Genomic DNA, 18,917 nt, shown 5'->3' with positions numbered 1-18,917 from the left:
ACTTAAGTTGAGTTTTCATTGTCATCGTTTTTTTTTATTGTCACTTCCGGAGGGTAAAAAAATTGCTTTAATGATATCATCGATACAATGACTCAAGCCATTCGAATGTATCGCGAATAGATCAGTCACCGATATCGAGATATTGAGAATGTTTTCTTCCTCAATTGCCTTATTATCGCATTACGTGTCCGATGCAAGTCACGCTTCATATTTCTCATTTAAAAAATAAATTCAAGAATCGAGTACTTAATCGAGTAACATTCTTGAATATTGCATATTATATATATTCACGGATTAATTAAAGATTTCTCGTTTCCTGTTTCTTTTAAAAAAAAAATGATGTTGCGTCATGCCGCATAAATATAACGATAAACAATACTAAAGATTTATTTCACGCGTGTTACAATTTCGTCGCATGATGCAACGCAAAATTTTAATTAAAATCTGCAATTTAATTTCTAAATGTTCGTCCGTGCCCATGTTTCGAATATTTCTCTTTATTTATATTTTCATTTTTAATACAATAACGTGTGGTATTTATACATATATTTCAGTACCTTATTGTATATATATTAATTATAAATAAGGATTAGGAATGTAGGCCGAAATTCCGGGAATAAAGAATTAGGGAATGTAAGCAGTTTAAAAACTCATTTATTGAACATGACATAAAAATCACGATATACATAATAATGATAAACCGAGGTCTATTTGTAAGCTTCAAAAATTTTAGTTATATTATTCATTTATAATTTTCCAGTGCAGTATGGCGCACACGTGCGCATGTTTCGTGTGTGGGTATGTGTACGTTTGTTTGTCGTGTGTATGTGTGTGAACTCTCTATCAAACTCTAACAGATGATTACTTTATACATGCATGTATAATCATTACGCATGGAATGTGCACCCATCTTCTTATTTTCGCTCGCATTTCTCTTCGAAATTCACGAACAATTAGCGAGCTCGACGACGATACGACAAATCTCCATCCTCGCGAAAGTGACTTTTCATCTGAATTCCGATTTCGTGCCTAAGCTTCCTCGCAATCAAATCTTTCTTTAGAATCGTCAAATTGAAACTTTATATCTCGTGTAACACTGATTGTGAGAACACAGGTATCTCGCAAAAAAAGAGCCTTACTGAGACTAACAGCGTTAATAATAAAGCCGAGAATAAGGTCTGAATCAATAAGTAGCAAAGAACAGGGTTATTATTGATTTTCGATTTGTACGCCAACGTAACTTATACACGTGCAGGAGTCACTGCAGAGTGCCCCGCTGCACTATAATCCTGTGTTCCAACTTGTACTAAGACTTACTGCGAGGATTTTCTTCGAAATTTTTATCTGCCTGAGGAAAAATGTCAGAATCGTGGCTTCGTAAATATTAATTCGTTCAGAAGTCTCCTCTTTACATCGTTTACTCTACAATCATTCCACGGCCGTATGCACGCAGCAAAAAAACTCAGAGAAAAAAACTAGATAGATTCCAGAAGATGATAATCGTCGTCGGCGCTAAAGTCCCACGGGAAAAAAAGAAGAGCGACTGGGAAATTTCCCTCAACAACGCGAAAGCCGCTATCCGTCGAAAAATAAATATGTCAATGTATAGACTCGAGAGGATAGTGTATATGAGTGAAGGGGAGAATCAGATGAAGACGGCTTGATCCGGGCGCGCCGCTACGTGAATAGCGGGGATCCTATCGGGTTCCGCCGCTCTACGCTACTTTTTTTTCACTCTCTTGCTTTATTAATAATCGTGGGCTTTTGGCAGTGATATTCAATCATCGTGATTGAGGAGAAAGTACCTAAGCGGTCGGCGACGACGTTGTACTTCGTCGAAATAACAAGTATTACCTTTTGCGAGAAACGAATCTTCTTTTTCTTTTCTCGAGGCAAATTATTCTTCGTTTTAATGAAGTACTTCAGAATAAAATACAAATAATTTAGATTCGACTGTCTCGGGAAATTAATAATCCCCTTCCGCGTTGCGTATTGCCGGAAGTATAATTTCCAATACGGCGATTTTTGATATCGTATTGACCTTTGCTGAAAGGATTGATTTGTTGCAAAGAGAAAACTGCGCGGAAACGTTTCTCGCTCTATATATACTTGCAAAGGTTTCTCCTCAAACACGCGCTAAAAATCCGCTCCAAATGTCCCGAGTGAAGTATAACAAATAACCATAAAACAGTAGTAATAATACAAAAAATAGTCAAGTCGTCGCGTAATAAATAATATATACATATACATATATATTACGCATATGCATGCATATATATTATTTATTTTATATATATGTGTATACATATATCTCTGCACGTGTATAGCTTTGCAATCGCATTGCGACCGTAGAATGAAAGTGGATCGAGAGATCGTGGCGTTAAACAAAAAAAATATATCTTTTTCCATAAACAACTTAAATCAAAGCAAGGACCGTACACGTTTATATGCCGTTTAATATGAAATTCAATGCATGGTTTATCAAGAGCGAAGAAAAGTCCCAATCCCCGTTTACTCCGCGGTCCGAGGCCGCCGTAATGAATAAAATCGTATATATTTTATATCTCATCAATTTCTAAACTCTAATAACACCTTTTTTCTAATCAGTACGAATCGACCGGCGAAACCTTTGGGAACGCGCGCACGCAGTTCGATCGCGGTGTCCTCAGCTAGTTGACACCAATGGCAGTACCGATTTGAACGATACGAAAATAATAAGAAGTATTAAGATACCAAATGTAAGTGAGAAACAAAATTATATATCTACATGAAAGATATATAAGTAATAAAGTCAATTATATCGTCCAATTTGTCACAGCAGATCCAAGCGCCAAAAAGCTTCAAACTTAAAAATAAAAAAAAATTCAGCTTTCAAATCACATAATTAATGTGAACTTAATGTGACATTACGGAAGGCATATTATTTATATATAAATATATATAACATATCTGCAATATATATAAGCGAATTAAATTTAATACAATTCCATCGAGCATCGCGTGTTCCCAATGCTTCGCCCAGCACCACGGCGCATCGCCCTATACTTATCAAATACTTATACTTTTTGTCTCTGCGGTTTTTTTGTTTCACTAAAGCAGTCTTACAATAAAGCGGCAACTTTTGGAAATTACTCGTCTCCGTACGCAAAATTATTCCCCAATTTGCTTTATCACGCCGACTGACGTACGCAAATAATCTTCCCTCTTTTCTTTTTCTTCGTCTCTCACTCTCTTTCTCACCCTCTCCCCCTTTTCTTCATCTTCATTCCCCTGCCCGAAGAGAGAAATGCAGGTTGAGCTACGCAAATTTTCAAAATTTTCCGCGTGATGTCTACCGACTAAGCTTTCTCTTAAATCCGACGTGAGTCCGAAAGCGCGAATCGATGCATGTTAATCCGTTCCTTCTTACATTATAATGAATTTCAGAGATTTCACTTCTCTTGGAGCAAATCGAATTGAGTCCGTTATACCGAGCGGAATCGTAACTTTTAAAATCTGTTTGCAATTCCGAAAATAAATTACTTCCATAGTCACTTTCCTTCAGACAAATTGTAATCGATGGACGCTTTCGGCGTTTCAGACTCTTAATATTATGTACACGTTAAGACGGACGTTAAACGACTTCAAATGCTCGTGCGCCAGAATTCCTTCGTCTTTCTCGAAAAAGTCTCAAAGCAACGAACGCTCTTTCTCTTCCTTAAAAAAAATTTATCGAAGATCTCCACTCTACTGGAACATCATGTTGTTCAGCCCGACAAAAAAAAACACGTTATTTCAAAGAACGCGGGTTCGCGATCAATGAAGAATCGAAGCGCATTCGTACGAATCTCGTCCTAACTATATTCGCCTTCTAACCCGTTAATCGTTGCAGAGTAATTCTACCTTATAGCTTACGGTATCACAGAATTACACGCGGCATCGCTTAATTGCTCCCAGTTCGTAATCGCGGATACGCAACCGATAGAAAGAAAGCATGCAAATTATGCCCATCGCGGGGAGAAATCAGAGCATCTGTAAAACGGACGCGAAGAACATCGAGTGTTAGCCACAGTCTTGCAAGGATGAAACGAATTTAACTTTATCGTTTAATCGCGGAAAAAAGTTGAATCAAAATTCATATAATAGCTAAAATTTTCACAATAAAAATCTTTTTCAAAATACAATTCTTGCGTTTATTCGATATGTCTTACTCGATATTTGTTGCACCTCTTCTAACTGATGAAATTTGTCAGTTGACTTTATTTATCCATTTATCATTAATTATTAATTCGTCAATGATCATTAATATTATTTATTATTAATTTAAAAATTTAATTTATAAACTTCATATTTTAGTTTATTCCATTAATGAATGATATTATTACTATCATCAATAGGAGGAAATTCGTGTATACACATATATTTATCACTTCACATCAATTAAGTAAATATTCTTCTTTCTATACTATAGCTAGTTCTATGATTAGAAAGGACTATTAATTATATGTAATTATTTGAAAATAAGTGAAAACAGAAACTGCAAAATATATATTTCACAAAATATATTTCAACGAAAAAAATCCTCAAAAAATCTCTATTCAATTAATTAACCAACGCAAAAGAAACGAAACTTTTCCCGTTTATTAAAGTTGTGTAAAAAAAGTATCTTTTTGGAATGACACCGGAGAAAAAGGAGATGTATCTCTCGAGAGAGAAATCTCTCATGACGAAAGTAGCGCACCTTCCTCGTAACACTCGAAGTCCTTTGCACATGTGATCTGGCAAAGGGCACACACATCGCCCTCCCATACCTCCTTATCTCCGACCGATTCGACTTGTAACGCGAAACACACAATAAACACTATATAGATATATATATATATATTATATATATATTACATGTGAAAAAATTAACAAGCGCTCCGTAGCGAGGACGCGAAACAACAAATACGAGTAACTCGGGCGCGCGAGAAAATACGCTCGGGAGAAAAGAACGTTGTCTTACATATCTTCGATGGCGTGCGACGGCGAGTGTGGCGAAAATTCGTCTAAAAAAATATCTTCGCCCGGCCCGCGCGCGATTTTCAGAGGAGCGGAAATCTACACGTGGGGGACACAACACGATAGCGCCCGCGAATCACGCCTTTTAATTACAATGCGACACACGTATACGCCGCGGAATGCGTCGTTAATGGCAACCGGATGCATATCTGTCATGCTTCCCCATAGGCCGCGCCGTGCACTTCGGCGCTATCGTATCGCGTACCGCGATATAAACGCGGCGGAAACAGCAATATATATCGTTCGATAAGCTGATATGCAATCTCAGAGTCAATAGTTGTTCGATACGTTTTTTATTTTCTGAGAAAAACAGTCGCGAGAAATTAATGCTCGAAACGTCAACTGAGGAAATTTTTAAAATGTCGATCGCAATCAAGTGCCTCGAGCCGATTTATTTATTCGCAGAATATGCAATCATCTCAAAGTCTACTCCGTGCGATGGTACTTGCATCTTTTAATACTCTCGAGACTATTTTTCAGACGTCAATGCACGTTACTCGACGCATCAGCTCTACGCGAAAGATGCTCCTCCTCGTAGTCCACATTTATTCCACCGCGAGATTTTATCCGGTGAAGGTTTCCCGAAGGGGAGCGCGGAGCGAAACGCTTTATATAACGCGAGGATACATAAGTGCGATATAATTTTGCCGTCGAACGGGAGAAATATAAATTTATGTTATACACGTGAAGATAAATCGGTTCCCTTAGGCTTCGCACGCTCGCGGTGGATCCGATCCGAAAGTGCGCAATACTCGGTGCCTGAATTTACACGCACATATATACGTACAGTATCCCCTTCCCTCTGGCACGACGGAATCCGCTCCCGCAAAGGCGAGAAACTGCCGTTGCTGCTTCCGGCACGCAAACTCCGTACCTAATCCGAACAACAACGAATGAGCCTCGCCGCTACTGTTTGACGGTACCGATAAAAACGGCATTTTTTTCGCGGCGCTTCTTACGCTACATGCGACTCTCTCCGCACGACGGTTGTGGCCCGTATTCTCACCGCGCCGCATCGCGCGTCGACTCTGTCCTTGTTTCACATACGCCCGAATATACATATATACTTCGCGTATTAATTATAAGCAAAATAAATAACGCAACCACAGAGAACCGAACAGAGTCGTGCAACTTAGACGCGCGCGCCAAGAGTACGAGCGCTTCTATATCTTTAAAACGGTTTCGCGTGACGTACTGATTAGAGAACGCTTTTTCAGTCTAGGTTGCGAGAAAGTTAATTAGATGTTACGATTGGAGATACGCGGTTCCCGTTTTCCACGGTTAACGTGTTCCACGCGAGAATAATTTGGCGAAGAAATAATAAACGCATCCGCATTGAAAAGGATGCCTAAAAAAAAAGCCTGCACTCCGAAAGATGCCGGAAAGATTAAGAGTGGGAGGTTTAGAGGAACATTCAAGACATCGGAGAAGAAAACGGTTTCTTTTTTTTTTTTTTTCATATCAGTTTATACCAAATTTTGTATCAGATTGTTATACCAGATTTTTTCTTTCTTTCGGGCATCTTCAACGACGTTCTTCAGGTGTTATTTTTCCCTCCACGGAAACCGGAAACACACCTTCGCGCCCGCTGAATGTCTCTTTTCCTCTCTTCGATCTTCGTTCCCGATCGTCCTACGTTAGGAAAAGAACAACGTATAGAGACGCGAGAGATCGCGCGCGCGCGCACGCGCGATGAAGGAACTTAACATTTTAGGTCTGGCAAACTCAAGTGACTATTCCGTATAACCGCTTGACCCGCGAGCGCCCCCCCCCTCCCCCGCGACGTGCGAGACATTCGCGATACATGCGATCTCGATACTGTTAATTCCTGTTTTTTTTTTCCTATCATTATGTACCTCGCTTCCTCCGTCGCCGACTCCTCCCATCCTTCACGATTGTGAGTGTAAACTCTCCTTTGACTTTCGATAATCTTCAATAATTCCCCGAAATCCTCAATCGATCGACCGATCGGTTGCCATCCCGGTGTCTCTCCTCCCAGCTCCTTTCCGTTCCCTTGTGCTTCGACTCTTTCTCGCGCCATCTTAAACAGATTCTCAAATGTATCCAGGAGAACCTGTAGATCAGATCTTTTTTGCGCTATATTGTTATTGGCTCATCGATATTGTTTTAGCCTTTATACGTCGACGTTATCGATGTTGATTGAACTGGATGTGTCGTCTTAAAAAATGTTGCGGGGAACGTCCCAAGCAGCTCTTCTTCGTCCTCAAGTGGCGCTTCACCGAGACCTGCCGTCGTCCGATCGTTCGATCGAGGTCTCTCGATCCGTGAGAATTCTTGACACAATCGACTGTCGACATCCAGCGAGCCGAACAACGGCTCGAGGATCATTCAACCATCCTCTTCTTCTCTCTCCTCTTCCTCCTCCTCTTCCGAACTCGTGCTGGGCTAACAAACTTGAGCGTGCTCGCTTTTCGAGCTGAACGTGTGCGAACTCCCTCTCTCTCTTCCTTCGCACATCCGTGCATTTTTTCTTCTCTCTTTCTCTCTCTCTCTTCCTCCTTCGATCTTTCTCTTCTTCGCACACGTATTCGCACATGTTCCCCGTTGCTCTCGTTTCCTCCGTCATTATATCATCTCTTTCTCCCTTACCAAGCTGAAGGCGGATCCGGACACGAGCGTGCCGCCACGTTGCTGCTCGATTCGGATGCGGGAACGGGTGCCGATGTGCGTCGGATCTCGATCGGTTTCGAGCCGGACGCGGGCGGCCGGCCCAAAACCCCTTGACTGTTTCACGATAGGTTCCGTTGATCCTCCGCGCAATCCTCCGCCTTCTTCAGCGACCGCTTCAGCTTGTCCACCAGCCGGTTGTGGAACTTGTTCAGGGAGCTTGAGCTGCCGGTCTTCGGCGGCGACGTGCCCGTGCTCTTGCTCGGGCTCTGGAGCGAGCTCTGCGACGCCCTCGAGGACGTCCTCGAGAAGTGCCGCGAGGTCAGCGGCACGGACCGATGCGCCGGCGAGGTGAGAAAGTCGGAACCGGGGGAGGTCGACAACGACGGACCCTCCGACTTGGAACATTCGGATACCTACGATCAAAAAGATAAAACGTTCCGGGTTACGGCATGAGGAAAAGTTCCTGATTCAAATTTTCCCATATGAGCTCGTAAGTATTTAGCTCGTTTTTCGTCATCGCTCTCTTATTCGTGTGCATTATTGGCAACGATATTATAAAAAATGGTTTTATTAACTTTTATACATACTTACTTCGTGATATACATAGCTGAAATTGTTACTAAAACTCTAAATAAATTTCATTAGAATTAGAATGATTACCTATATTAATTAGAATGATTACCTATATTTTAATGAATATTATTGTTTGTTTCTAAGGCGTTATATGATTTATTAACGCACAATGACGAGTAATCAATCATAATTGAAACTATTATAGCGAATTCCTATTCTATCATCATTATTTACAATAACAGTCTTTAATCGGGTGATTTGCCTTTCAAATCCGTTGGGCTTTCATCCAGATTCCATTCTAATATCACGAAATCACAATGAGACGCAATCATCCTTACGATAACGACACATTTCGCGCGTCTATTTCGTCGAAGTCATTCGTTTGTTGCTTATTGCACGAACGGTGAAAGCTACGACGAACTCCGCAATATACTTTAGTACGCGAGTAACAGGGCATAAACGAAATCATATTAATCGAACCGAACATCCTTCATTTTTATCTCCTCTCTAGATCGAAATATATATGTTACCATCAAAATCAAGACATTAGCTAATCTTTTAATTAGCAATTAATTTAATACGCGAAGAATTTAATTACATTGTTGTAATATGAGAAAGAGAAATTATTCATTAACAGACTATCTTTTAAATATTTCTCTTTATTATATAACTTAATACTAGTTATTCTATTCTGCATGCGTAAATAATTATTTCTATCCTGCAAATTTTTTGTGCACTATAAATACTGCGAGATAAAAAATTTAAAAATACAATTTGTTTTTATTTAGATTATATATGTATAAATATCATATTACATAATAATGGTCACTATTCAAAGTTATTTTAATTTAAAGTATTAAGGCGTTATCTACATACATATGGATTCGGAGTACGGATTTAGGTTTTTAACGATAAGATATGACATCGCAATCCATACATGATTCACGAAATAATATTCGTATCTGTACTGATAAGACGATAGACTAAAAATGGAAGGCATTAGAAGCGCCGGGTAATAATATTTTGACAACCCGCAACTTCCTTTAATCAGCATTTATCGTCCAAATATGTACACACGTCAAAGTCAAGAGAATCCCCGCGCTCGCGAATCACGTGATAACGGCGATAACCCTAACGGGTGCGCAATTAATTCACGAAAGAAACACGTCGTTTCTCGTCGGCGTGCAATTCCCTTTCGGTAATAACAATGTCATTTGACTAAACTGATTTGCAATCACGTGTTCGCGAATGCTCTCGAACGCGAACTGACCGAGTCATTTTGAATTATTCAACGCCGAAGCGCGATAAAAATTGCAAAAGAGTGTATCGCGCGTATGACGCGTATATACATTCGATACACGCATACGCGTACGTGCCCTTTTCCACGCACGACCCGCACGTCGAACTTGTGCGACCACGTGCTCGCGCTGTCATCGCGCGGCAGGAGGCGGGTAAGTGGCCGATTAGGTCAGATTTGTTTCGTGTGTTTCCCCTCCTTTGACATATACACAGTGATAGCCAAGCAAGATCGAATTACGGCAGTTAGCTCACACAATGATTCTCATATTTTCTAGAATGGATTTTGCTATTTATAAAGCCAAACTTTAATTGTAACTTATGAGAGAATCTTATTTAAATTATAATTTTTAAAATTCTCTTTAATTTACTTTACGCATCAATTTTGAATGAAGAGCAAGAATATGTGTCCTTCTATTTTAATAAAAATATTGCTTTTTTAATTCTCTTCCTCATTTTAAAGAGAGCTTTATATTTTCTAAATATATAAAGTTAATTTTTTGTCTTCTGTAATTTTTATAAACATATGAGATACATGCAGAATTATTAAAATATCGTGTAAGTGATTTAAAATTCCCGACAAGAGAGTATAATCCTTTTTATTCAAGTACAATGTTTGATGCCGCAGCGATTAACTAACTCGCTTTGTCCCTCTGGCTCCAATCTCACCGAATCTACTCTCGCTGTTGTATTACGTGCGGTTACGCAATCCACATATAACGGACGAAATGCGACGCAATGTGTATTGATACGTGCGCGATTGGAGTACCTATAAATGTTTCTCATTTAATCTCTTACCGCGATCCCTGACTCGTATTTATAAAGAACCTTTTATCGAAGCGTTACATGAGATAAAAATAGAAGTAATGAAAATAAGAACGACGATCGATTATTCACCGCGTGCTATCGGCGTACAGAACAAGTTCAGGACAGGTGTTTGAAACTTGTTTGCCGCAAACTTCGTTTGCTTAAGATTCATTAATGTTCCAAGTTTCACGTCTACCGTACGTCAACGAGTGAATAAAACCTAATCTCGATTGATAATTAACATCTTATGCACTGCTTAAAGATTGTTAGTAATAGGTGACAGATCTCTTTTTAATTGAAGCATTTGCAAACGTTATAACAAATTGTAGAATAATTATCCCCTGATATCTAATAATAATCCCCCCAAATAATTCCCCGAGAAAACTATGCTACGAATAATAATTTCATCATATTAACGTAATCCTTCACGCTAATCGAAATAGTTAATTTCATAATTAAATGTATTTTGATTATTAATAGCTATCAGGCATATATTTCGATTACCATTTACTGCCAGCTTTTAGGAATTAATTCAAATGTAATTTTCGGAGATTTTTGAAACTTGAAATACTGTTATCGAAATTTATATGTAAATTTAAATGCACAAATTTTGATCTAAATTCAGCATTATCATTGAATTTCGCGATTTTTTTTAGCGATTCTCCGGCAGAAATACGACGAGCGTAAACAAAAAAAGCTTCACAAAAATATGCGCGCTTATAATTAGGCATTAATATACAATCATATCGTGATAATGCATATTGCACTGTTTAAAAAATTGCGCAGTACACAAACTAATAGCTTCGCGTTATATAATTGGCAATGATTTCTCGTGAGATTGCGCTGATGTTCTGGCAGTAATAATCGTATCTATCTCGCACTGCGTACTTGTAACTTTCAGTGTCACGTGCTCGAGTTGGCTCTAAATATCGACATAGAAGGACACAATGAGTTGATTAAAAATATCCCGTTCACGCGTTTTTATAACGGTACAACGCATTACCCGTGACGGAAATTAAATCTTCCTTATGTATCATATACAAAACTACATATAAATTTATTTTGTTTCTATATTCAATAATTATTCCATTAATTTAATAATAATAATGCACAAATAAATATATAATTAATTTATTTTGTTAACCAGATTAGATTATATACATTAATTATTGTCACGTTATGCGTAACAATATATTTTAAATATAAAAAAATTACAATTATTTATTAAAAATAAAAAAAAATATATGATACAAAATTTAACGAAAATCAAAATTTTTTAGTATTTTTAAATATTTTATCATACACAGACATAATGCGGCGGTCTGTATAAAAATTGTCTCAAAATTTTTTCGACTTTTTTAATAATCATGCAGTTATTTTTTTTATTTAATAAATAAACAGGAGCTAAATTGAGAATCTTAACGAAGAATGTCTATCTGCAATCGCGTCTTCTTGTCGATTATCTTTTGCGTTCCCTTCTACAAATCACTGTCTCCTTCGTACTCTATCCTTGCTTTAAGTGCAGCAGGTCAAGTTCAAGAAACGGCACCGCGAAATTACCCGGGGCGAAACCGAAGATTGCTAGCTTACGCAAAATAAAAACAGTTATGTCAACCGCGTCGCCTTATACCTCACAAATATCCTTTTCACGCACATGACTCTTGTCGCATTTCTGTGTTAAAGCCGTAATGTTCCCGTAACAAAGTAGTCTCTTCACGGTTGAAGAGTCGAGAGGAATTATCTCATTCTTGCGCCAAGTCTTTTCAATGAGTCTTTCAATTTTGTATCATTGATTATATTTAAAAAAATAGATTTATGATTTCTTAGAAAAAAATGATGTTTTTTTTAAATATTAGTCTTTAAGAATATTATCGCAAATCAGGAAAAAACCTTGAGGAAATGGTATCCGATACTAACGTATGATGCAACACAGGTATTAGGTAACAACAAATTTCTGCCTTATCATCGTTATTACTTCACGAAGCAGCGTAGAAAATTTATCGAAGTACTTAAAATATGAACATAAAAATTGAAGAACTTGTTTAAACGTAAGTCCCGTCATAATATTCTTTCACAAACCGTGTGACTTACAAAAATTCAAGCACGGAATACCGAAATACATCAATTAACTTGATCTAACGTAATGAATGATTTCACAGAATTATGTAAGACGTAATAATTTGATGATCAGTAAAAATTTTAGGAAATTCGAGTTTTAGCCAAGTTTTATCATATCAACATTGATAATCGATCTTTCGAGGGATTTAATTGTCGAGATTGAAATGACGCAATATATATACATACACATATATATATATATATATATATATATATATATATATTGCGTTATTTATTAAATAAACACGAAAAGCCCCTTATCTGTTTATTCATTCCACAATCGCATTCGTAACAAAAAAATATATATATACACTATTATATTTTGCGAATCGTGCGATTATGGAATGAATGAACAGATAAGGAGCTTTCAACGATTGAGAATCCGTATAGAGTTCATCGCACGAGGCAACGTTGTGAAAGCAATTGACCAGGACTTGCGCAATGTCGCGTCACAGATATGAAGTACACAGTGCCCTAGACCTACAGAGAGCATTTTTACGGTGGAAATTTGACAAAGTATAAATCACTCCTCGTATAAAAATTAGTAATCGCCGTACAATGTCCTTTTGACAATCTTTCGATTTACGATATCGATCTTGAATTAAATTTACATTACAAATGAAATCTGTTTCGAAATTATCTGAAGGAAGTGATTCATAGTTGAATCGTTGAATTAATACGTCCGGGATTATTTCGTTGATTCACTCTCTCGTATTCAATTGCTCGTACTTTGAACATAAAAAAAAATCTATCTAGGATAAGTACGTCCGTTAAAAATATATAAGATATTCGAGTAAGACGAAGTAGTACGTGTGTCATTTGCATAAACCGCTTTGACTATGGTAATACGACGATAAATAAAAATGTGTATCGTCATGCCCGAACTTCTCACATATCTATATTGGCACATTAATGATTCCGATAATTCCGGTGTAACTTCTATCAATTAACATTTGCATAATTGCCGTCGTCGTAATGTTGCTGCAAATTTATTTCGTATGCATAAACGAAAGAATAAAATAAACACGAAAAGCTCGAAACGCCACCGGTATATGATATGACATTTGCGATAACATTTACGAGCGCAATAAACCGCGCACGCAATTTGACATTACGCGCGTAACTGCATACGTCGCGATAAAAATAAACTTCTAGCCGGCGCGCATTTATCCGGGGGGACACACGTGGTTCCGATCGTCACCTATTATTGACTGTGCTTATTCAGCGTCTGCAAATACAATTTCGCCGGACGTTTAGCGACGCCGAGGGATAAACCGGTTCCTGGTGCAACGCGAGTCAATCTTTTACGAACAGCGATTTTGCGAGGGAAAAAAAAAAGGTTCCGACTTTTTCCGAGCTATTTTGTCGTCGAACGCCGGCGCGAGGAGAACGATCGACCGTGTTGCGAACACGGTCAATCGTGTAAAAAAAAAAAAGTTGGATCCGTCCTTGACGCTCGGAGGGAGCTATCAAACTCCGCTGCGGCATGTTTCGCAAACTTTCTCACCAGTAAAATTTCTGTGACAAATTTAGAGGTAACTACTCTTTAACGTAAGCTCGGTGGAAAATTTAATTTAATATTGAAGACCATAAAAGAAAATACTCTCTTCCGAGTTTGAAACACCCCAAGTATAGGTAAATACAAGATAAATGTGAAATCTTATTTTTCCAGTTAAACTCGAATTAATTTCACGTTAACGAAATTTTATATTTTTCGAACGAAAACACGCGTATTGCGCAATCTGGAATTAATTCTCTATACTCTCAGTTATTTTCATCTTAATGTGGAAAGATCTTTTCCATTTTATATTTGAAAATAACGCACACAAAAGACATGTAACAATTGTAATGCATACACATGATAAAGCATAGCAAGGTATTGATACAAATCTGAAGACTTTATACACAAGATGTTTGTGAGAAACAAATTTAGTAACCTGTCCTTATTGAATTTAACACACACCCTGTTTGGCAAAAATTTAGATTTACCGTAAAAAATCTTGTATCTTAATTGCTTCAAATTTATATCTATTTTAATTTAACTTGAACTCTAATTATAATCAATATTAAAATTTTGATAAGTCATTCTAAATTTTCCTAAAAAAAAATTAATCTCACATTTTAAATAAAAATATTTTTTTGTTGTTAATTCAAAATATTTGTATATTCACTTACGTTTTAAAAAAACACATTAAAATAGCAAAGAATTTTTTCGTTATCGCAACGTAAAATTTGCATGTGTACACAATTACATTGAAGTCGCACAACGTCACATAAATACATGTAAGAAAAGCAGGATATTTTTATTTGTAACAATCAAAAGAATGGCAAAACTAAATTGCAATTAGCTCTTATATAGCTCCAAGAAAATCGATACTCTATACAAATAGGAGAGTACTACGTTCTTCGATACTCCGTACAAATAAGAGAGTACTACGTTCATACATTTTCCGCAATTATATCATCTTTAACATGTAAATATTTTCTTTAAAACAATAAACACTCTAATGTCTATTTGTGATATAATATCTGAAAAACTCTCTAACGTAAATATCGATATCTCTATGAAGCTATGGGAGTTAAACGAGGTGTTTATTTCAAAAAGGCTGACAAATCTGGCAGCTGTTGAAACAAGCTCTCTCATGTATCGATATTTAATCTCACCTCATTTCTAACACAAGTGTAATATACGGAACCTTTTCAAAATAAGCACCTCGAGCGGGTCGGAAAAATGAAAAGTCACGCCGCTTAGGGATAGCCGATTACCATGAGAATCGAGACAGGAGGATCAGACGCGCCGCACTTCGCAAGACGGCTGTGTCTGCTGGTTCGCCAGACCTGCGAAAAAATCGCATGTGCAGTGGCCGGTTCTTTCTCGATTCCTCGTCCCCCCTTCACCCCAAAGCCGTTGTCCCTACGATACGCCGTTCACGATATTGCGCACCAATTCTTTCATCGACCCTCCCCATCAACCACGAGCATCCCGAAAACTGCGCACAAAATTACAACCGGCGAAAAAAAAAAAAAAAAAGAGTGCGCGCTTTTCCGCAAAACGCCGTAAAAGGATGTCATTTTCCATGCCGGCGTACGTTTCAAATGCTTTCGCGCTGATAATACGCGCGATATAATGCGCGAATGACGCATCAAGACTGGTCGGCGCCGGCATTGTTAAAAGTCACCGTCTCTCTCTCGCAATTTTGTAAACGGTGCCCCCCCCCCCTCCCACCCATCACACACGCGCAAATTTTCAAAAGAGAAAATCGCTCGTCTTGCAAACTTGTTTTTCTCTCCCTCGTATGCATGTCGATAAACGATTAAACGAAATATACATAACAACGAGAAGACGCACAGTTACGTCACTGGCGCTTGTCGATACAAACTGAATTGTTTCTACATCGAATCAGTTATCCGAATTCGCTACACACTGTTAGTATCCTGTAAATTAAAACCACCGCCGGAAAGCTTTGTAAAATTTTATGACGCGCTAAAAACAATCACGCGCGAGAATTAATGTTTATCAACATCCGATCTTTTTTTATTTTTGACGGTTTATATAACGCGGTTTATTATTGTACAACGATTCGTGCGACGTGGACGAAGAGATTAAACTCCCACATTTTTTTTCAATACGATACAAAAAAAAAGTGCACAACGTACACACGTAATTTCTTTCCCTTTAGTGCTACACACACATTACTTTTTTAACATACATAATGTTAAAGTTCACATATAAATTTCCTCGAGAAGAATCATCTTCGTGTTTTAAATATATTGCCAATAATGCACACTACATTAGACTAATTTTTTAAACATCCGGTACGGCGTTTTTCAACTAGCAATTCATAAAACGACAATGACTGACATTTCTTAGATTTTCAGCAATTTTATATTTCTCAGTAGAGACACTTTTATCAATTATTTAATATCAACTTCGTTTTGCATCTCTACCTACATTGTGTCGCAAATAGAGGCAGGGGAAGTTTAAACGTGAATGATGAAGACATATGCGCGGCTTAACGGTTTCCGCAATTTTCCACCTGCTTCTCTCGCGTCAATTAAGGGAGCACGTTCCGTCACACCGACGCCTCTATTTGTGAAACAAAAAACAAAAAAACAAAAAAAAACGCCGCACTCGTGTGAACGTATCATATCCCACTCACCTTTCGGCTACGACAGGCCTGCGGATTTGAGCACTCGGACGATCGTCGACTCCGATTAGTCTTGTAAATGTCCCATTCGTTTTTCACCACAGGCATCATAAACGCCATCTCGTCTCTGGTTTTTACTGTCCCGTCTCAGTTTCAAACGTCGTCGCCCTGGGCTCGTCCCTACCTTTTTCCCTCAATCTCTGCCTCTCTCTCTCCGTCGCTTTCTCGAAAGTTCTAACACGTCGGCCACGCAAGAGTGAGAGAAAAGGCCAATCTTTACACCGACAGTGTCAGCAGATCTTGCCTGCGAATTTCTCGCTTAGGATTCTCGCTGTCGAATCGCGATCGCACAATTCCGCTCCGTGATCGATGTCGCGATCGATGTTGATTCGCGTTGACAACGTTGACGTGCGACGACGACCAAGTTACGTCCGGTGGATCGAACTGGAAAACTTCATACACGTATTCGCGCTCGCACAAGTGCGCTTGCGATACTGCGTCTCTTTCTTTTTATTTCTCTCTCCTGGCTCCTTCCGTTTTACGGCGTATTCGCCTTGTTCCGGCGATCCGCTTCTCTCCTGAACTCACGTCCGTACAATGCGGCAGTCCGCTACGGAATAAGCACGCCGGTCCGCGCGTGGACAAAACGAGGGTCTCGCAAACCAAGGCGGGAGTGGTAGGGACGGACGGGCGCATCCATTGGCTGCCGTTGAGGCGGGACACCTACGTCACCGGTTACCATTGATTTTTCAATGTTGATACACACAGCGGCGTGCTGACGTGCCGTGGATTGAATTTTTGGCGGCGCGCTAATCGCCGCGCATCGCCGTCGTCCTGCGTTCACGCGTAGGCGCGCTAGAGCGTGCGTGCGTGCGTGCACGCGCGGCAAGGGAGTGGATTCGTTAAATGTACCCCGGGAATCTGAGTCCCGGGGGATCCGGATGCCGCGGCGCGAGAAAGTCACGATCACATAACCGGCACCGGCCGATTGCGCCGATCAGCTGTTAATGACGGATTTCTTCGTGAAAATCAGCTCTTAATTTTCAACATCAAACACTTTAGCAACGTTCGTCAAGTTTTACGTATGTGCACTGCACACAAACAAAAGTTTAATTTATGTTAAATTAAAATTTCCTTGATTTGAAAATATTATTTAACAAATATAGATAAAAAATAAAAAATTTAGTATTTATTTATATATCTCGATATTGCTTTACTAAATGCTGAGTAGAGCACCATAAATAATGTACTGTTTCATTATGTTTATATTTTACCAGAAATGACAGATAAAACGAAAATATATTATTAAAGTTGCATTTATATCACTACAGCGTAATACATTCGGCAAACCGTTTTAACTTTTAATGTTAAATACGGTCGCAAATAAACTTTTATATTATATTTAGGGAAACGGTGTAATCATCGTGCAATCTCATATCAATGATAAATAAAGTACTGTAGTAAAAGCCAAAAGTTAATTATATATAAATATCTAATTCCAGAAACGAAGATGAAGAATAAGGGAGGTTTATTAATATTTTAAGCAAAATATCTTAAAAAAAGAAAGAGTAAAGAGACATTTTGTGTCTTCTAAAATAGAATATTCGCGCAACAAATGGTATATAACTATAAGCATTCACAAAAAGTTAACTAAAACCCGTTTTATTATAGATATTAAAGTGCACGAAACTAGTAGCACAGTTAATAAAATTATACATTGCAATATATTACGTTTAACACGAATATGAAATGTAGATTAAACGTAAAATACTTTGATTTGATAATGCAGAAAGGCGATATAGTTACCGATATAGTTGATAAGGCGCGATGAACGAACGCGCAAAAAGCAAGCGTTCAGCAGTTGAAGCAACACGCAATTTGTTATTTAACCTATACACGAACAGTCTCGTAAAAAACGCGACATTTTTCCAACTCTAAATTTAAAATCAGATCTTGATACAGCGTGTTTTAAATTTAAATATTGAACTTTATAGATGAATGTTTCAGAGATGCGAATAAACAACAGATGGATAGATACACAGCGCGGCGAATTAAAAGTCGATATAAGTATAGAAATTATCTTGTACTCGCATAAATATGAGAGGGATAATTTTTTGATTAGCCAGGCGAAAAGAACTCAGAGCGCAAACACACGCGCGCGCGGGTTATGTAATATACTACACGCTCAGACTACTATATTATTTAGCATAACTTGCAATTTATCTGGATACAATCTATCGAGACAAATAAGACGTCATTAAAAAGGGGGATAAAATATGGCCGGATATACCTGAAGGGGATCCC

General features: G+C 38.3%; 1 protein-coding gene across 3 annotated transcripts; it reads right to left on the bottom strand.

Moving 5' to 3' along the window:
* Positions 1-634: 634 nt before the first annotated feature.
* LOC105453861 lies at positions 635-17,226 on the bottom strand. 3 transcript variants are annotated; one of them, XR_974922.1, is made up of 4 exons: positions 16,626-17,226; positions 15,232-15,303; positions 6,897-8,084; positions 635-6,672 (listed from the first exon to the last, which is right to left on the bottom strand). XR_974922.1 is itself a non-coding variant. In XM_011696126.1 (3 exons), the coding sequence occupies exons 1-3, from the start codon at positions 16,731-16,733 to the stop codon at positions 7,791-7,793; spliced, it is 474 nt and encodes a 157-aa protein (XP_011694428.1). In that variant the 5' UTR covers positions 16,734-17,226; the 3' UTR covers positions 635-7,790. The 3 variants fall into 3 exon arrangements, 1 of the variants encoding a protein (XP_011694428.1); XR_974923.1 differs by lacking the exon at positions 15,232-15,303; XM_011696126.1 differs by having other exon boundaries at positions 635-8,084.
* Positions 17,227-18,917: the final 1,691 nt, after the last annotated feature.

The sequence above is a fragment of the Wasmannia auropunctata genome, unplaced genomic scaffold (genome assembly GCF_000956235.1).
Source record: "Wasmannia auropunctata unplaced genomic scaffold, wasmannia.A_1.0 LD335994.1, whole genome shotgun sequence".
Classification (NCBI taxonomy): Eukaryota; Metazoa; Arthropoda; class Insecta; order Hymenoptera; family Formicidae; genus Wasmannia; species Wasmannia auropunctata.
Note: the sequence above shows the minus strand (reverse complement) of the source record. Positions and strands in the feature narration are given on the sequence as shown.